Source organism: Salmo salar, chromosome ssa02 (genome assembly GCF_905237065.1).
Source record: "Salmo salar chromosome ssa02, Ssal_v3.1, whole genome shotgun sequence".
NCBI classification, from domain to species: Eukaryota; Metazoa; Chordata; class Actinopteri; order Salmoniformes; family Salmonidae; genus Salmo; species Salmo salar.
The window spans coordinates 24734814-24756176 of NC_059443.1; the positions used below are offsets into that span (position 1 = coordinate 24734814).

At 41.9% G+C, this 21363-nt stretch overlaps 1 protein-coding gene across 4 annotated transcripts; it reads right to left on the reverse strand.

Moving 5' to 3' along the window:
* Window positions 1-5143: 5143 nt before the first annotated feature.
* Window positions 5144-21050, reverse strand: LOC106578166 (zinc finger protein 91). 4 transcript variants are annotated; one of them, XM_014156805.2, is made up of 3 exons: window positions 20563-21027; window positions 19693-19811; window positions 11794-17579 (listed from the first exon to the last, which is right to left on the reverse strand). In XM_014156805.2, exons 2-3 carry the CDS (start codon window positions 19694-19696, stop codon window positions 12811-12813), a joined length of 4773 nt encoding a protein of 1590 aa, XP_014012280.1. In that variant the 5' UTR covers window positions 19697-19811; window positions 20563-21027; the 3' UTR covers window positions 11794-12810. The 4 variants fall into 4 exon arrangements, with proteins under 4 accessions (XP_014012295.1, XP_014012280.1, XP_014012274.1 ...); XM_014156820.2 differs by lacking the exons at window positions 11794-17579; window positions 19693-19811 and adding an exon at window positions 5144-7349 and having other exon boundaries at window positions 20563-21050; XM_014156799.2 differs by lacking the exon at window positions 19693-19811.
* Between the last annotated feature and the right edge of the window lie 313 nt (window positions 21051-21363).

Genomic DNA, 21363 nt, shown 5'->3' on the forward strand with positions numbered 1-21363 from the left:
CCAGAAACCTCTCTCTCCATATATCAGTAAGATCAAACTTTTCCATAAAAAGTATTAAACCCAAATTCTGACTGGTTGGCCTACATGGGGGCCGTCTATCAGATGAATTATCTATAGTAATGTTAAAGTCCCCTACTATCAATAATAATGAATTTGGTTATCTAAATGTCCCATGAAGTATATGTTTTTCTATACATTCAAGGAACTCATCATTTTCATGTTTGGTGTTGTACCCGTAGTAGTTTACAGTAATGAGAGTAATGTCATTGTAACTGATCACAAGACAAATAAAATGACCAAAGGGGTCACATTCTGAGTGTAGAATATTACCACCAAAAGGTATTTTTCATTGTAGTGACCCCAGCGGAGCGTTCAGATCCATGGGAAAGACAAATATCGTTGCCCCACTGTGACCGCCAAACTATGGCATCAGCAAAAATTGAGTGAGACTCTTGAAAAAAGCAAAAATCTGTTCAAACTTGTTTAGCAAATAAAAATAAGGCATTGCGCTTGCATGGGTACCTCATCACCGCGCGTCTCCCAAATGTTGTAAGAATGCTTCGGGCTCCGTGAAGCAGTTGGTGTGAAAATTTAATTTAATCAGAAGCCACTGCCAGATTTCTGGATTGGGCTGCGCTCAGAGTATCCTGCCTTGGCAAATCACGCTGTTAAGACACTGATGCCCTTCGCAACCACGTACCTATGTGAGAGTGGATTCTCGGCCCTCACTAGCATGAACTAAATACAGGCAGAGACTGTGGAAAATGATTTAAGACAGACTCTCCAATACAACCCAACATTGCAGAGTTATGTGCATCCTTTCGAGCACACCCTTCTCATTAACCTGTGGTGAGGTATTCACCATTTTCGATGAACAAGTAAGGTTTTACATGTAAGATGGTTAAATAAAGAGCAAAATTATTGATTATTATTAGATTATTATTTGTGCCCTGGCCCTATAAGAGTTATTTGTTAGTTCCCACGAGCCGGGTTGTGACAAAAACTCACACTCATTCTTTATGTTTAATAAATGTATCTTATAGTGTGTGTGTGGCAGGCTTACAATGATGGCAAAAAACAACATCTGAGAGTGTGTTGACCCTGGTGCTAGAGGGGGTACGCAGCTGGAGGTTGAATGTTTGAAGGGGTACGGGACTATAGAAAGTTTGGGAACCACTGCTGTAGAGCAATGGTCACCAACCGGTCGATTGCCATCGACTGTTTGATCACCAAACATTTCTGTACAAAAACAACAACGATAAAGCCTTGTGTTCCCATTCGTTTATCGCTATTCACGGTAGATGCACTTGATTCAGCAGGCCAAGCACCGGGAAGTGCACCTAGAACTTTGCATACCTATCAGGTCCAGAGAGCAAATCAAGTGCACCTATAGACCTACCGCTGGCCAATCAGATAGCTCAGATCGCCATGTCTAAAAAGAAGCCTTGAGCGCACAGCAAAGTTGATACTGTGAGATTTCAAAACGTTTAAAACCATGACTAGAGGCTCAATGAATACAGCAAAGAGCTGCTGTTTTTATAAGTTAATGTTTAAGTTGTGCACTGTCAACACTTTGATAAGCCAGAAAATGTGCATTCTCCCTACTTCTACTCACGCTACAATCAGATCAGCAGCAGCAATGAATGAGTATAGCAAATTGTTTCGACAAGCTTGCATTGTTATTATTAGCGGCTTTTAATATCGAGGAATATTTCACTTTCTCTGGTCATTGAAGTAACAACATGAATTGGTGCATGAGGTAGAAATAATGCAGTGCAACTTGAGTTATCCATCAGCAGGAAGACTGTCCCCTTTTCTCAGCAGAGGGAGGGAGAGCGGAGGGACGGTGAGTACGGTAAGGCACTCACCACTGCTCTCTCCCGCCTCTCAGATTGACCATCAGATGCAGGCTATCAGTCCAGTAAAATGAAAAACAAATGATTATGCTCACTCAGCTGTGCCTCAAGTATTACCACACATTATCAATTACCAGTGTGATCATATAACTAAAATAACTTCAAAATGGTCTGAGAAGAGCATTGGCAGGGCAATTCAAACACAGCCAATATGCAATGACAATGTATTGGGCCTATAGCCTACTGCACAAACCTCATTGCTACAGAACAGTTTTTAATAGGTTAATGTTGCATAAGCTTATGTTTTTTAAGTCATGTTTAAAAATACAAAATCTGAGCGGTAGATCTCTGCTTGCTTTTAGACTCAGAAAGCGATATTGACTCAGAAGAGGTTGGTGACCGCTGATGTACCGTAATTTCCGGACTATTAAGCGCACCTGAATATAAGCCGCACCCACTGAATAAAAAAAAATATATATTATTTTGAACATAAATAAGCCGCACGTCTATAAGCCGCAGGTGCCTACCGGTACATTGAAACAAATGAACTTTACACAGGCTTTAACGAAACACGGCTTGTAACAAAAATAAATAGGCTTTAACGAAACACAGCTTGTAATAAAAAATAAAAAATTCAAACTCAGTGTCTTTTTGCACTAAGTCAATTCCTCACGCTGCTGTTTCCAACGTCTTATCATCGACCCATTAAGACCAAGCTCCCGTGCAGCAGCTCTATTTCCTTTTCCAACAGCCAGATCAATCGCCTTCAACTTGAAAGCTGCATCATATGCATTTCTCCGTGTCTTTGCCATGATGAGGGTGACAAAATGACTACCGTGATCAGAAAGATGGGAAGTTTGAGAGCCCTCGATTTAATCTAAACAGTAAACAAAAAAGTTGTTTGACCTTAACCCGTTCGGCAATTTCATTGGTCTAATGAAAGCTTCATGCTGGCAAAAAACTGAGCACGTCACAGAATGTGTTTTTTTGGAGAAAAGAAAATTGAAAGCGAGAAAAATCCATATATTAGCCGCGTCATTGTTTAAGCCGCGAGGTTCAAAGCCTGGGAAAAAAGTTGCGGCTTATAGTCCGGAATTTACGGTAGTTAGAGCGGAATTCCACAAAGCCTGGTCACTGTTCAGCTCCATTGGAGTTCATCAGACACTTCCTTCACCATGGAGTTGAGTTTAGTCAGCTATGATTTAGTGAGCTTATAAAGCGTGACAACATACTTTGTGATACATTCATGTTTGATTGCTATAGCAATAATCATATTGTAAAAAAAACAAAGATGAAAACTTAGTATCTGTTCAGCCATACATCAACCAGAAATCAAACATTACTTATCAGACAGGTTCCTCAAAACCAAGAATAGACTGGAGTCATCCAGTGACTGGAGGAATGCACATAGGCCAGTAGATGTCGCCCTTTGCGCCACACAGAGCAGAAAACGTGCCTTATTATGCGCACACAAATGCAGGGTTGGAGGCTTAAATACTTGACATAGTCTAGATTCAGATTGTAATGACTATAGTGAGAAGATAATTGTGATGTAAAAAAGACCATCTTATCTATGGAATGTACACATACAAAGAGAGGACTCAAAATGCATTTAATTTATCACACAAGTTACAATTCTATGATTACAAAAACAGAAATTTCATCGAGACAAAAAAAAAAAATCCTACACAAAGCTTTTTCAAAAAACATAAAGATGAATAGGTTATCAGACTGACAGAAGAGCGAGTGGTATGGTTGTATAGAATAAGAATTCCTGGTACATACTAGAGTACATGGTAACAGTAACGTAGTCAAACATTTACTCATCTACTCATTTTTATTTTTACTATTTTCTACAATGTAGAATAATAGTGAAGAAATCAAAACTATGAAATAACATATGGAATCATGTAGTAAAAAAGTGTAAAACAAAATAAAAATATATTTTGTATTTGAGATTCTTCAAAGTAGCCACCCTTTGCATGCTCTTGGCATTCTCTCAACCAGCTTCATATGGTAGTCACCTGGAATACATTTCAATTAACAGGTGTGCCTTGTTAAAAGTTCATTTGTGGAATTTCTTTCGTTCTTAATGCATATGCGTGAAGCAGTTGTGTTGTGACAAGGTAGGGGCGGTATACAGAAGATAGCCCTATTTGGTAAAATACCAAGTTCATATTATAGCAAGAACAGCTCAAATAAGCAAAGCGAAAGTACAGCCCATCATTACTTTTAGGCATGAAGGTCAGTCAATACGGAAAAAGTGCAGTCGCAAAAACCATCAAGCTCTATGATGAAACTGGCTCTCATGAGGACCGCCACAGGAAAGGAAGACCCAGAGTTACCTCTTCTGCAGGGAAAATTCATTAGAGTTACCAGCCTCAGAAATTGCAGCCCAAATAAATGTTACATAGAGTTCAAGTAACAGACATATCTCAAAATCAACTGTTCAGAGACAGTGTGAATCAGGCCTTCATGGTCAAATTGCTGCTAAGAAACTACTACTAAAAGGACAACAATAAGAAGAAGAGACTTGCTTGGGCCAAGAAACACGATCAATGGAATTAGGCTGGTGAAAATCTGTCCTTTGGTCTGATGTGTCCCAATTTTAGATTTTTGGTTTCAACCACCATGTCTTTGTGAGACGCAGAGTAGGTGAATGGATGATCTCTAAATGTGTGATTCCCACCATGAAGCATGGAGGTGGTGGTGTGATGGTGCTTTGCTGGTGACACTGTCAGCGATTTATTTAGAATTCAAGGCACACTTAACCAGCATGTCTACCACAGAGTATTCAGCATTCATACACCATGCCATTTCATTTGTGCTTAGTGGGACTATAATTTGTTTTTCAACAGGACAATGACCCAACACACCTCCAGGCTGTGAAAGGGCAATTTGACGAAGAAGGAGAGTGATGGAGTGCTACATCAGATGACCAGGCCTCCACAATCACCTGACCTCAACCCAATTGAGATGATTTGGGATGAGTTAGACCACAGAGTGAAGGAAAATCAGCCAACGAGTGTTCAGCATATGTGGGAACTCCTTCAAAACTGTTGGAAAAGCATTCCAAGTGAAGCTGGTTGAGAGAATAACAAGAGTGTGCAAATCTGTCATCAAGGAAAAGGGTGGCTATTTTGAACAATCTCAAATATAAAATATATTTTGATTGGTTTAACACTTTTTTGGTTCCTACATGATTCCATACGTGTCATTTCATGGTTTTGTGTGTGTGTAATATATATATATATATATATAGTACCAGTCAAATGTTTTGACATCTACTCATTCCAAGCTTTCTTTATTTTTACTATTTTCTACATTGTAGAATAATAGTGACATCAAAATAATTTCTCATCTCTGCAAAGGAGTCATGTTCAGACAATGTCTTCCCATTACTGACAAATGGAAAAACCCAAGTTTACTTCAAAAGAAAGCTAGATTTCATAATGAAAAACATGATAGAAATAAACATGATTGAATAAAATTGAAGAGGGAAAGAAAGAAAGTTGTTTTTAGATTACATTTCAGGGAACTCGGCAACACTAAATCTAATCAAAGTTTTATCAAATTACAATTTTCTATATGGTCGGTGTAAATACAGAAATTAAGACCTCTCGGATTGAAAATGGGTGTGAAAAACTAACGCCAATCTGCCTCGTCTTCTTTCAATATAAGCACAGTTGAAGAAATTAAATTCTGGAAATCTGAGTCTACAAAAAAACCCCACCTCTTTCTTACCAAAAATGCACAAAAACATTTGGATTAGTGAGAAACAAATCTAAATGTAAAGACAAAGTAGCAAGAAAAAAAGATAACTTCCTCATGGCATTCAACTCATACAACTAAATTCACCCATTCATCCCACACTTCAAAACATTTACACTTGGGGCCAGAAAAAAAAACATGGCAGAAAAAAGGACAAAAATAAGTCATACTGGGGATCAACAATTTTTTGGATCATTTGGAATTTTCTTCAGTGTTCTCCAATTCAAGGGCTCGGCAGTGACTCAACTCTGAAGTAGTAGAAACACATTGAACAGTGCCCAACTCACCAATAATTTCACGGCTAATCTCATGTACTGGGCCATCATTGTACTGGCAGCTCCCCACTGGCATGTTTCATATAGTGCAGGTGCAACGCTGACTCTTGATCAAACCCTTCACCACATTCAAAACACTCCCAATCCTTATGTCTTTTCTGTTGCTCCGCTACATGTGCTTCCAATGCAGTCTCTTCTTTCCCCTCTTGCTCCTCCTCCTCCACTCCCGATCCAGAGGAATCAGAGTTGTCAGAGGAATCAGATCCAGAAGAGTCTGATGAATCTGATTTAGACAATTCCTCAGCGCCAGAATCTTCAGAACTAGACTCAGACCCCGACTCTTCTGATCCAGATTCCTCCTCACCCACCTCAATATCTTCCTCTTCTTCCTCCTCTTGATGTTCTTGAAGCATATCTATCACCTTCGCCTCCTCTGTGCTACCCATCCCTGTGAACACCAGCCTCTTCATCTCTGTCACCCTTCGCCTCCCAGCAAACAGGTGGTTCCTGGGTCCCAGTGGGGTCTTGCTGGCCCCGACGTAGACCCCTACGTGCTTCTTCCGATGTGTGATGAGGTTGCCCAGCTGGGAGAAGTTCTTCTTGCAGAGCGTGCATTTGTAGGGCTTGGCGCCGGTGTGAGTATTGTAGTGGTAGCGGAGCTCAGCGGGCACGCGGAAAGACTTTTCACAGAGGTCACACTTGTGGCGCCTCAGGTTGTGGCCCTGCAGGTGTTTGTCCAGAGAGAGCTCATCCCTAAAGCCCTTAGCACAGGCCAGGCACCAGAAAGGCTTCTGCTTGTGCAGGTCCATGTGGATCAAATACGTCTGCAAGGAATTGAAGTTTTTTACACACTGATCGCACTTCAGAGTGGAGGGTTCCATCGGCACGGGAGGCCTGTGCACTTTCAAGTGAGTCACCAGAAGGGATGGGCGAGCAAAGACCTTCCCACAGTCCGGGCACTTGTTCTCTGTGGGTTGTTTTTTTCCTTCTTTTTCATGTGTCTTCTGGTGATTTCTAAATGACTCGAGGTAGGAGTAGACCTTCCCACAGATGGAGCATGCATAGACCTTGTGGGAGCCGCTGAAGACTGGCTTCTCCTCCTCAGACAGCATGGCAACGCGCGGACGAACTGTGACGATCTCTGATGGTCTGACCTGCCAGGAACTGTCGAAGAACTCTTCATCGTCTTCTTCATCACCTTCCACGTCTACATCACTGTTCTCTTCGTAATCACCATCGTCATTATTTTTCTGCTTTTTCTCAGGTGCTGCCGACTCCACATTGCCGATGCTCCCGTTCGTCTCCAGGGCTCTCTTAATGCCCTGCCTTCGTTCCTCCTCCTCCGCCATCGCCTCCTCCAGGACATGCTTGCGCAGGTGAGTCTTGAAGGCCTCCCAGCGAGTGAACTGCTGTCCACAGTCCTGACACCTCATACTGGCTAGTTTCACTGTGGAGGAGAGAAAGGGAGCATAAATAGGACAATATAGTACCATGACATGCCTGTAATTTTGTTAAACTTTCAATAATTTACTTGAACTTGTTTCAATCCTTTTGTTAAGATATACTATCTCAGATTGAATTGCCAAACTATCAATAGCATCACCTTGGAATTTAGGATGAAGGGGCATATTTTTCACAACCAAGATGTTTACAACTATTGACACATTTTAGCACAACCATATAGTGTTTTAAAAGGTGCACATTTCCTGGTTGCTAAAATTCTAATAGTTTGCTTATTTTGCCACAAACTCAAATTAGGCATAGTGTAGAGAATCATTGTAACAAACCACTGTTTACCTTTTCAATAACCAAAAATATTGTATTTTCAGCTGTTTGAAGCTGGTACACAAAACCGAAAGTAAAAGACGGAAAAACAAAGCTAAGAACGGGAAGCATAGAAATAGCACACAGAACAGATCTACTGCCTCTTAGACTTTCTTTCAATGAGAATGACAGATCTTTAACTCAGATTTCTATGTGATTTTAGTCTGGTCTCCCAAAAAATGACATATTGCAACTTTAAGTGCACCAGAAAACACAAACTTACAGATATGTAGTTCTCTCCACTGCTAGGCTGAAGATAGCCCTATTTGGTAAAAGACCAAGTTCATATTATAGCAAGAACAGCTCAAATAAGCAAAGCGAAAGTACAGCCCATCATTACTTTTAGGCATGAAGGTCAGTCAATACGGAAAAAGTGCAGTCGCAAAAACCATCAAGCTCTATGATGAAACTGGCTCTCATGAGGACCGCCACAGGAAAGGAAGACCCAGAGTTACCTCTTCTGCAGGGAAAATTCATTAGAGTTACCAGCCTCAGAAATTGCAGCCCAAATAAATGTTACATAGAGTTCAAGTAACAGACACATCTCAACATCAACTGTTCAGAGGAGACTGTGTGAATCAGGCCTTCGTGATCAAATTGCTGCAAGGAAAACACTACTAAAAGACACCAATAAGAAGAAGAGACTTGCTTGGGCCAAGAAACACGAGCAATGGACATTGGACCGGTGGAAATCTGTCCTTTGGTCTGATGAGTCCAAATATGAGATTTTTGGTTCCAACCGCCGTGTATTTATGAGACGCAGAGTAGGTGAACGGATGATCTCTACATGTGTGATTCCAACCATGAAGCATGGAGGTGGTGGTGTGATGGTGCTTTGCTGGTGAGACTGTCAGTGATTTATTTAAAATTCAAGGCACACTTAACCAGTATGGCTACCATAGCATTATACAGCGATACGCCATCCCATCTGGTTTGCCCTTAGTGGGACTATAATTTGTTTTTCAACAGGACAATGACCCAACACACCTCCAGGCTGTGAAAGCGCTATTTGACCAAGAAGGAGAGGGATGGAGTGCTACATCAGATGACCGGACCTCCACGATCACCTGACCTCAACCCAATTGAGATGGTTTGGGATGAGTTGGACCGCAGAGTGAAGGAAAAGCAGCAAACAAGTGCTCAGAATATGTGAGAACTCCGTCAAGACTGCAAAGAGAATGCAAAGAATGTGCAAAGCTGTCATCAAGGCAAAAGGTAGCTACTTTGAAGAATCTCAAATATAAAATATTTGGATTTGTTTAACATGTTTTTACTTAGTACATGATTCCATGTGCTATTTCATAGTTTTGATGTCTTCACTATTATTCTAGAATAAATAGATTTTTTTTTTTAAACCCTTGAATGAGTAGTGTCTAAACTTTTGACTAGTACTGTAGGTGTATTAAAGTGAAACACTTCCACGCAATGACTACATCAAGCTGGTGACTACACATTTGTTGGACGCATTTGCGGTTTGTTTTGGTTGCGTTTCAGATAATTCTGTGCCCAATAGAAATTAAATGGTAAATAATGTATCATGTCATTTTGGACTCACTTTTACTGTAAATAAGAATGTTTCTAAACACTTCTACATTAATGTGGATTCTACCATGATTACAGATAATCCTGAATGAAACGTGAATAAAGATGAGTGAGAAAGTTGGACGCACAAATATCATGCCCCCCCAAAATTCTAACCTCCAGTGTTACTGTAATGGTGAGAGGTTAGCATGTCTTGGGGGTATTTCATTTTTTATTTAACCTTTAACTAGGAAAGTTAGTTAAGAACAAATACGGCTTACCCCTGCCAGAAACGGACGATGCTGGGCCAATTGTGCGCCGCCCTATGGGACTCCCAATCACAGCTGGGTGATATGCCAGTCTAAGTTTCTCACTCATTATTCATGATTCATTCAGGATTACCCCCCCCCCAAAAACAAACAACTGTCCCATTACTTTTTTAACTGTATAAAAGAAGTGTATCTAATACTGCATAGGTTATCATTTGAGTGTGAAACATTTAAAAAAGAAGCACTATGCAGAAATCCCCCCGCCATTTCCTGGTTGCTAAACTAATTTCAGTTTGTGACAAAACAAGCAAGTATAGAGTAGATTATCACTGTAACATCTAAACTGCTGTGAAATATCTTTGCCATAAACAAAAATACTGTATTTTCAGTTGGTTTACAAAACCGAAAGTAAAAGACAAAAACTAGAAACTTAACGGGAAGCATAGAAATAGCACACACAAAACGTATCTACCGCTTTTTAGATGTGCTTTCAATGACAATTCTATAACACACACTTATGTCAATTTGGTCAGGTCGCCCAAAAAGTTAGTGCATTCCGAAAGTATTCAGACCCCTTCCCCTTTTCCACATTTTGTTACATTACAGCCTTATTCTAAAATGTATTTAATCCAAGTTTATACACACACACACACACACACACACACACACAACCCCATAATGACAAAGCAAAGACATGTTTTTAGAAATGTATGCAAATTGATAAAAAAAAAAACTGAAATACCTTTACATAAGTATTCAGTGTTTTTGCTATGAGACTTGAAATTGAGCTCAGGTGCATTCTGTTTCCATTGATAATCCTTGAGCCCACCTGTGGTAAATTCAATTGATTGGACATCATTTGGAAAGGCACACACACCTGTCTATGTAAGGTCCCACAGTTGAAAGTGCATGTCAGAGCAAAAAACAGGTAGAGGTCAAAATAATTTTCCGTAGAGCTCGGAGACAGGATTGTGTTGAGGCACAGATCTGGGCAAGGGTACAAAAAAAATTCTGCAGTATTGAAGGTCCCCAAGAACACATTTCTTAAATGGAAGAAGTTATGAACCACCAAGACTCTTTCTAGAGCTGACCGCCTGGCCAAACTGAGCAATCAGGGGAGAAGGGCCTTGGTCAGGGAGGTGACCAAGAACCAGATGGTCACTCTGACAGAGCTGCTCTGTGAAGATGGGAGAACCTTCCAGAAGGTCAACCATCTCTGCAGCCCTCCACCAATCAGGCCTTTATGGTAGAGTGGCTAGATGGAAGCCACGCCTCAGTAAGAAGGTACATGACAGCCTGCTTGGAGTTTGCCAAAAGGCACGTGAAGGACTCTCAGACCATGAGAAACAAGATTCTCTGGTCTGATGAAACCAAGATTGAACTCCTTGGCCTGAATGCAAAGCTACATGTCTAGAGGAAACCTGGCACCATCCCTACGGTGAAGCATGGTGGTGGCAGCATCAGGCTGTGGGGATGTTTTTCAGTGGCAGGGACTGTGAGACAAGTAGGATCGAGGGAAAGATGAATGGAGCAAAGTACAGAGAGATCCTTGATGAAAACCCGCACCAGAGCGCTCAGGACCTCAGACTGGGTCGAAGGTTCACCTTCCAACAGGACAACAACCCTAAGCACACAGCCAAGATAACGCAGGAGTGGCTTCGGGACAAGTCTTTGAGTGGCCCAGCCAGAGCCCGGACTTGAATCTGATCAAACATCTCTGGCGAGACCTGAAAATAGCTGTGCAGCAATGCTCCCCATCTAACCTGACAGAGCTTGAGAGGATGTGCAGAGAAAAATGGGAGAAACTCCCCAAATACAGGTGTGCCAAGCTTGTAGCGTCATACCCAAGAAGCCTTGAGGCTGTAATCGCTGCCAAAAGGTACTTCAACAAAGTACTGAGTAAAGGGTTTGAATACTTATGTAAATTATACATTTGCTAAACTTTCTAAAAACCTGTTTTCGCATTGTCATTGTGGGGTATTGTGTAGATTAATGAGGGGGAAAACTATTTAATCCATTTTAGAATAAGGCTAACGTAACAAAATGTGGAAAAAGTAAAGGGGTCTGAATACTTTCCGAATGCACTGTACATATTGCAGCTTTAAGTTTGAAAGCATTTTATAATCTATATTGTAGTGATGTTTCTCAACCATTTCTGACCAACGGTAAACATGACGCGTCATGACTGGAAGCCCACTAGAATCTATTGAGTCAAGTTTAAAGGTCCGTTAAAACCAGTAACTCAGTCAACACAATGAACCACACAGGAAACTTAACTCCAGTTAACCATTTACTAAAACTCTTCATGTCTGCATTAATAAGACACCAGTAGTAGTTTAAAGGTACAAGGAAAAGGTTACATTGAAATTAGTGATCATAAAGGTAATGACTTCAAAAGATTAGCAATAGTCTAAAAACTTGAACGTTTCATTTAAGCCAACAAAGAAAATAACAACTCCTTGAACAAATGCTAAACCAGTTTGTTAAATCAAACTCATTACGATAGATAAACATTTTCACAACACAGGAAAGTAACACAATGAACTGTTAGTATTTGGGAACTTTGGTAGTGAAATCCAGGAAAACATTCAATTTTCTAATTATTAAATGATACAATGTTAGTTTGGTAATATTTTGTAAAAGAAAACAGCCAAAAATAGGTACTAATAATACTATAAACATCCATCTTATATAGACAGGTTAATGCCAGAACTTGATTAATTTCTCAAAAGGCATGTTACTGAAAGTGGGTGACTCACATTCTCCCCTTGCATACTAAGTCAAGCAAAACAAACTTAAATTAGTGCCTACCTTGACAGACAAATCGCTGTACTTTACAGGGTGTAATCATTTCTCGGCATAGAGAAACGGCACCATTTTCTAAATGAAAACGCAGTTAGCGAACTTTATCTTTCTCTATAACTACACATTTCTACACCAAGAGGACACATTTCAAATCAGTGGAACTGATAAAATGAGTTTTTCTTTAGACATTTTTACATTTATGTACAGGTCCAGTGTGAAATAAAGCCTGAGAAAGATAAAATGATGGTGTCAAGAGCTAAAAGAAGCACTTAGTGGATATATTTGCAATAATGTTAACAGCATTCTATAGATATAATTAGAATAGTAAAATGTAGCAAGTCTCTTGGACACTTAGTCCTTGAAAAATACCCTGGAGAAAAAAATGTCCACCTTGGAAATTGAACTGAAGTATAAGGAGGTGCATAAGTGCATGAAAAAGTAAAATTCCACTTCTAATATCTGTTGATTTGTATTAGTTCCATTGTTAATCTAATATGCTCCACGAGCATGTTCAATGTAGTGCTGGTGCAACTCCAACTCTCGACTGAAACACATTCCACATTCAATGCAAGTAAGGCCATCGGTGTCTCTTGAGGAGACAGCAGTGTAGGGATCTCTCTGCCCTTTGTCATCACCCATACATTCCTGGTGATGATCAATGAGGTCCCGAATCTCACTGAAGGTCCGGGGACAAAGGGAGCAACGGTAGGAGCCATCGCTATCGTGTTGAGCCTCGTGTTTATGCAGAGCACCTGGAGATAGAAACGCTTTTCCACAGTGCTGACACTTGTGGCTATTCTGTGGCCGGGAGGGGGGTGTAGGTGGTGGCTTGAGGGATGACTTCGCCTTCAAATCAGGCAGAGGGACATTGAGTTTAGCGGGCCCTGTGCTTACAGAAGCACTGAGTCTGTAACGAAGCTCTGTTGGTAGTCGCCGGCGGACCTCGTCATGCCAGGCCAGGTGCTGATGCAACTGAGTCTCAGTCCAATATCCACGGCAGCACAGGGCGCAAGAGTGAGGTCGGCTCTTTGCCAAGTCCTTGTGGGCTCTTAGTTGCTCTTCAGTTGGGAAAGCTTTGCCACACTTGTCACACTTGAAGAGGCATTTGATTGTCTGCTCATAGAGGCGGGTTGATGGTGTGGGTTCCTCTTCCACTACTTCTGCCATTCCTGGATTAACTTCCTGCTTGAGCACTCCACAGATTTTCTTGTGATTATAAAGTGCCCCAGAAGAACTGTATCTCTTCCCACAATCAATGCAAGGGATGGATTTGAAACCTGGTCGACCTTTCTTCCTCCTTCTGCCAACAGCATTCTTACTCTTTGTAACATAGTGTTCGGTTTTGACAACCATGCCTTTGTTTTCTGTAACAAAGTCCTTACTCTCATTAACCGGTTCACTTCCCTTGGTAGCCAAGTTGTTTATGGCAACAGAGTCCCTGCTCTCAGCCAAAGTGCCCTTGCTCTTAACCTTCTTGCCTTGGGAGTGGGCCTGCCATTTGTGGGCACGCAAGCCTCGAACCTTCAAGAAGCTCATATCACAATGAGGACACTGGTGAAGATTTAATTTAAGCTTTGGCTTCTTTAATGGAATGGCTTCAGACTTGCTGTGTGATGTGGCAGGCTGCTCCGGGACCTCTTCAATGGATATGGACATGGACTGGTCCCCCTGAAGATCTGCAGACTCAATGGATTTGTTATGCTCACTTTCATAGTGAGCTGCTAAAAGTGAGCCCTTGACGAAAGTTTTGTTACATTCTGGACATGCAAATTCAGAGCGTGAGGGTTTGCGGTTGCCTACCATGCTGGTGTGTGCTGTAGGCTCTGGTTCGGCTTTGGTCTGACATGGTGGGTAATACAACTGGTGTCGGCGGAGAACACACAGGTAAAAGAAGCCCTTTCCACACTTGTTGCACTGAAAAGGTCCCTCGTCCACTGACTTGTGCCCAACAGAATTTGTATTGTCATCTTTTATCAGTGAACCAGCAAACTTCTTATCTGTGTGCCATCGTCTGTGAGTGCCAAGGGCTGCATTGGAGATAAAACGTCTTCCGCATTCTGGACAACAGAATTGGCCTTTAGTTGTTTGCTCTACCTTTTTGGGTTGCTTGGGTTCTTCAGGGATTGCAGCCACTTGAAATTTCAGCTTTGGTTTTACTTTAGACTTGTGACCTAGAACATGAATCCTTTTATGGAAATTCAGTGCTCCTACAACAGCAAAGCTTCTCTCACACTCTTTACATTTGTATTTCAGATCAGTCGTGTTGATTGTGGCAGCTTTCTTCAAGGTTAGGGACTCATTGGTCTCCTTTTGTTCACCACGTTCCTTCTCAGTAACAGATTTAGTAATTTTCTCAGTGCCCGAGTTGTTTGACAGAGTTGTTTTCACAAGGTCTTTGACAATGCACTTTGTCACCTTCTCTAAACCTCCTTTCGCTTTGACATCCAAGCCTCCAACTGCCCTCGGCTTGCCACATTCTTTTCGATGATACTGCAATGACAGTAAATTGTTGAAAAGAGAAGGGCAGGAGGGACATTTGAGCTTCTTCGCTTTAGGAACTGTGTCATGTTGGGCAATATCCTCCTTGTGGCTTTTACTGACAGTCTTTATCTTGCCACACTGTTTTTGGTGAGTGTGCAATGAGGATTTGTTGCTGAAATGGGAAAGGCATGTTGAACACTTCAGCCCCTCTAGCTCAAGAGCAGATTTAGGCGATGAGGCAGAGTAGTCGGTCTCATAACCATGGCTCTTCATGTGGAATTTAAGTGCCTTAGCTCGTGAAAACAGTTTTCCACAATCAGGGCAGCTGTATGCGTTCTTCTTCACTTGTTCTACCTGATGTTGAAAAGACTTGATAGGAGGCGGGAGGACTTGAGCATTATGTACAACCTGGTGCCTGAGGAGGCTTGAGAACATGCGAAAAGACTTGCTACAAAGTTCACATCTATGATTCCCATTCTCGTGCGTCCTCATATGAGATTTCATAATCCCTTGGTGACGAAATTTCTTTCTGCATACAGGGCAGGCAACTTTACCACGAACATGTGGAGGGTCATTGACAGAATGTGAAGACACTGTTGGCTCATTCTTCTCCTTCAAATGTGCACACTGAGCTTGATTCTGCTTGTGGTGAGTGTAAGCACCCAATGACCAGAAGCCCTTCCCACATCGCTCGCAATAATAAACCTTTGGGCCTAATAAAGTCTTCTTTGGATTAAACACTTCACTTTTAGTGTCTGATAACACTTCACTTTTAGTGTCTGATACTTCATCTTGGGTGGGGGTTTGAGCGTGGCAGCTTTTGCGGTGGTTGTACAAACCACTGGCATTAGAGTAGGTCTTCTCACAATCTGGACATGGATGAGCTTTGCTTTTTGGATGCTGTTGCTGATGAGAGTGTAGAGCAGACATGCGTGAGAAACACTTTCCACACACCTCACATTTGAAGCTATTCTTCTGTAGTCCGGCAAGCTGGTACAACACACTCTTGTGGGGTTTTCGGCCATCGTGTTTTCGCATGTGATTGTGGTAGGTTTTCCGATGTGTAGTGTCAAACCCACAAACATCGCACTTGAAAATATCCTTTTCAGGATTCCATCGTTTTTTGCCATCTACTCTGTGCCACAGTTTGTGAGAGCGCAAAGATGCAGCACTGGTAAACCAGCGGTAACACTCAGGACAGTTAAATCTTTTAGGTGTGTCTTGTCCCTGAACCTTCTCCGTTTGAGCTCCTTCGCCTAAAAATGGTGGAAAGTCAATTTGTACAATTTTCAGATCGATCTCTGGTTTAGACTTAAGTGTATTAGAGATGTACTCCGTTGGACACAACACAGCATCCATCTCCTCTTTTCCATCCTGGTCTGATTCACACAGTAATTCAAGATCAGGGTTGAGTTCTTGTAGTGACTCTTCTTCATCCCTTACAGAGCCATCTGAGGCACTGATCACCTCTACATTGACATCATCAGTTCCATCAGCCTCTGCATCCCCATCAGTTTCATAGAAACTGGGGTCTCTCTCAGTCACAGGGGTCTGAAGGGTGTCCTGTGGGTAGACAACGGCCCCTAAAGCAAATGTTTCAGTTTCTGTCTTGTTATCCAGTAATAGCTTATGTTGAGGTAGTGGGGATGTTTGTGTCTGGGATTCTTTCTCAGTCCGTCCAAAAACATCGTTGTGGCAAAGCCGATGGGACTGGAGAGCCGAGGCCCTGGAAAACCGGAGCCCACACTCCTGACACTCAAACGTTTTCTTCTGGAGCTGGCAAACCTGATGAAGGAAAGACTTTGCTGGAGTCTCTTCAGTATGAGCCAAACGCTGGTGCTTGTAGTAGAATGTGAGCGTTGTGAAGACCTTGCCACACTCCTCACATGGAAACCTTTTGCCACCACTACCACCTCGTTTCATATGATAGCGTTGATGGCAGAGCATGCCGGCGTAAGAACTGAAGGTCTTCTCACACTCACTGCAGTCAAATTTTGGGGGTTTTCTCTTAAGCTTTTCAGGAGAACATTTGTCATTGTGGCTAAATCGTTGGTGTGTTTTCAGGCCAGACTGGGCGCGAAATGTTTTGCCACATGAACACCCAAACAGATTTTCCTGTGCCCTATCTACCTGTTCAGAAGCTTTGTTGCTGTCCTCTGTTGTAATTGCAGGCTCCTCTGCGGGCGGTTGCTTCTTTGCATCCCTTTTGCGGGACTTTGGGATTAGTTTGACCTCATGACAACGGCGGTGAGCATCAAGAGCTGATGAACGGGAGTAACAGCGACCACAAGTTTGACACTCAAAGGACTTCTTTTTCAGGTGTGCCAGCTCATGGAAAACTGATTTGGAAGCTTGCTTGTGTGAGCGTGTATGACTGATGAAAGAGCCCATCGAAGTATAGGATTTACCACAGTCTTCACATTCATAGACATACTGCTTAGCCACCCCCAAGCTCTGATCAGGAGTTGACTGGGGCCCAGCTGTTGACTGGGCCACAGGAGTTGATTGCAAAACAGGAGTTGACTGCTTGAGGGCTTCATTACGGTGTTTGACCTGGTGTGAGTAAAAACCCCTTGAGTCTGCAAATTTGCGCCCACAAAGAGCGCAACATAGTGTCCGTTGGCCCCCACTCTCTGAAACAAGCAAGCCATCCAATTGGGAGTCAGAGTCCAGGCAGACTATTGGGCCATCATGGGTGTGTTCATGTTGATGCTCCTGGTAGGCCGCCTCCTCCCCAAAGGCTTCTCCACAATCCAGACAGCGGAAAAGCCCATCCCCTAAAAATAGAAAGGGGAAAATGGGAGGTCAGGGCGACTCCTGTTGCCAAAGAAAAGAGAAAAGAAAACCAAACAATAACACAAATGAATAGTTATGTCAGATAATGACTATGTGCCTCCATGTAAAATTAGGGCTTGCACAATTAGCGTATAATCGTGTAAGCAACGAATATGGATGAAGACAGTCATGAAAATTAAAATAATCGTCATAACCGTTTAATTTTTTGGTGTGGAAAGAACAGCTGACTGAAGACAGGACAGCTGGGCATTTATGCTGTGGAGTCCATTTCAGTGGTAACATGGACTAGTTACAATGTAATGAAACTTTGTTGCTCCTTGCTGAATAAGCAAGGTGTTGTAGCAATCAAGTCTTGGGTTGCCTAGGCAACGCCCCCCCTCCTGCAGCAGCACAGCTCAGGAGGAGAGGAGAAAATGTTTGTCTACATTTTTTTTAAACGATTATAAACGGTGACCATCATCCAAAATTCCATTACTGTCAAAAAGAAACAAGACTTAAGCATATTTTATTACAATGATACATATCATCAAGATAAAAAATGTGCAATGGATACAACTTGTTTGGATGGACGTATATTTTGACAGACATTTTACTTGACAATTATGAACATCTTTGCTAAAGTGCATATCACCCTAACGATGGAGAGTCAACTCATTGTGGATAATATACTTTTGAAATGTAATTGTTATAAAAAGACATCAATGTGTGAAGCAGCTTAATTTAAAAAGGATTTCAACCTAACTTCTGTATTGGGAAAGTTTGATTTAACCTAAATGTTTCATCACGCTTTTCAGATCAGTCAAGTTATCCTATTCACTACTGACCTGTGGACAGAGAAAGAATTGGGATCGTATGATTTCCCTTGAGGTGAATGGAGCCAAATGTAGGTCTACTCTATAGAGACCCCATAAAATTACCTATATCAAACATTTCATCATGTCTCAAATAGGAGAATCTCACCCAAAGATATTGAATAAAATGATCAAAGATTCACCTATTCAGCTCCTGGGAAAATAAACTCAGACCTTCTGTTTTGCTTATATGATAAATAGCCTATGACAGAACCCTTTAAGAGGTATTACTCTAAAACAGTAAACATGTCGTCCCCCACGAATGATGCAGCACTTGGGCCAATTAGTGACAATTCAAGCTCAAACAGGACAGGACATATGCTTGTTCAACGTTTGGAATTTAAGTTGATTACTATAGTGCCCCCCTTGGGCCAATCATTGTAATTGTGTAAGTGCCAGGTCTATGGCAAGATGCATCATTCACCCAAATTACCACAATATCGTGTGTGACTAACATACGTACAACAGAGACATATCCATAGTCCCCCCCCTCCAATTGAGAGGTGGGTAGATGTTGCTCAATATGGCGACCTGAGTATGGGTGAGTGGGTGTGCCGAAAGGAAAGTAGTGGGCGTGTGGGAAGGAGTGGATGTGTCGAAACGCTCTGCTATACTGCCCTACCAAGCAAAAAGGCAGTAACTGCTCATAGCGTGGAACTGAGAGAATTGGCTTTTCTTTACCTTGGTTTCAAAGTAACTTTATGCAGTTACTGCTAACATGACCTCCATTGTCTCCAAAACACAATACAATAGAGGCAGGATACTTGTCCACATGATTAAGCTGTTCTTAATGTAGCAAAAATGACATTACCTAATTTTTCAACCAAATGAGAAGTTAGTGCCTTTTTGCTTGGTAGGGCAGTATAGGTTAGACGTTTTGATTGAGCTGTGTTTATTCCCTTCCGTTTCTTACCACGCAACTACCGTACATTGATTCAGCTGCCATACCGTGAGTACTTCTGTTTGGAAGACAGAGGATTAGTATGAGTCTCATTTCGCTGTTTTACACAAATTGTACAGTTTCAGTTCTAAAACTGACAATTGCCTATCTTTTATTAAAAGTAGCAATGACGGGTGTACTGTTTCTTCATGCGTTGTATGCGTGTGCTTACTGTGACTGTCAAAGCGAAGGGCAGTGTCCCGGTGTTGCTGCCATTCATGCCCTCCCCATTGAGTATACTGTATGTGCATGCATCATGGTGACATCTAGATAGTTATTTATTGTGGGGGGCACGTTAGTTACCCATGGCGACAGGACCATGATATCCAGTAGGACGCTTCCTGAGTATCACGGTCAGGTATCAGGTCGGCAGCGATGTCCATACAACGCAGGTGCACTGGTCGCCGGCTTATCGACTCGTCCTGTAGCCCAATCAGCAACGCAAAACGGTCTTGAGTTGGAACATATAGTATCTTCCCAATTAGCTGATTCACTTTCCATACACCCACACTCCGGTCGCCAAATTAGCAGCAGCAACCCAATATTTAATCGTGGGGGACAATTAGATGGCTCTGGCCTACGGGGAAGTTCCAAAAACAAACATTGGTGAGGTGATAACGCTAGTCCAGGGGCGTTATTAGCCAAACGTTTCATTTGGCAACTAAAACGAGAATTCCTACTGGACAAATTGAGTTAGGTCCCCGTTTCGTTCGCTTCCACTTAAGGAACGTTTTGCAACATAATAGGCGTAATAAATATGCCCCAGTATTATTTCTCACAATATGACAGCCTATTTTATTTCACGTAACATTGAAGAACCCGTAAGATCAAAGAGTAGACGTTTAACTAACGGTACTAATGTCATTCCGATGATCGACTATTTACCCTTGCTAACTAGCAACCTAAGCAACGTTACAGACTACACGCACAGCTTCCTAGTCACCACTAGTTAAGTTAGCTACTTTGCTAGCTAAACATGTGAACAAGATCAAATGGGACAAATGGATTTATCTGGTCAATGGCTACCGAACAATAACCTTAACTAGGATATGATCATGTTAGAATAGTTAGCTAACGCTAATTAGCTAACTAGCAAACATGGATTTGAGCATGTTGTAGCATTAGTTAAGGTTAGCTGTGTTTAGATGATTGTGAAAGGATGGGGTCCCTTACCATCGGTACTGTCATCTTTGGCAGACTTGTTGGCGCTGTTTTCGGCCTTCTTGGTAAAATTTTCACTGACATCTTCCGACTCCTGTTCATCTCCTCCCTCGTATTTGATCGTTACAGCGGAGACATCCTCCATAGCTAACACTCAGCGTGGTGCTTGATTTGCTGTTACTAGGCCACTGCAACTTGGTTCTTAGTGTTTACCGATCCTATTACTTAACTTCCCCTGAGTTTTCTCAGAGGAGGGCCTCATCTAATGCATGCAAAAATAAAACTCCTTTCACGGAGTAAACAATGACATAGGCGGCCTAGAACGTTGTTCGGAGCGCCTCTTACTCTTCTCCTCCGCACAGTGGTTCCGTCCTAGGAAATTACGACAAATGACAACTTCCTTGCCACAGATCTGTCGCGAGAACATCAGCGTATCATGCCGCGTTCACAACAACTGGGAACTCGGAAGTGGGACATTTCTGATTTCCGACTTCAGTGCGTTCAATAACACAAATGGGAACTCTGAAAAAACTAGCTCCGACTGGGGAAAATCGTTTTGAACGGTCATCCAACTCGAAATTACAAATCGGGAACTCAGGCCTTTTTCTAGAGCTCCGACTTTACGACATGAAGACAACTGACGTCATGATTTGACCTCGTTTTTTCCAAGTTACCATTCGTCTTGAATTCCAAGCACCATTAGACCCAACCATTAGTTCTCAACATGCAATGTAACGGATATTATGCAAGGCATTTTGTGTTGAAAACATCGATTTGGTAGACTGTTTTCATTATTGCAGGACTATTATGTCA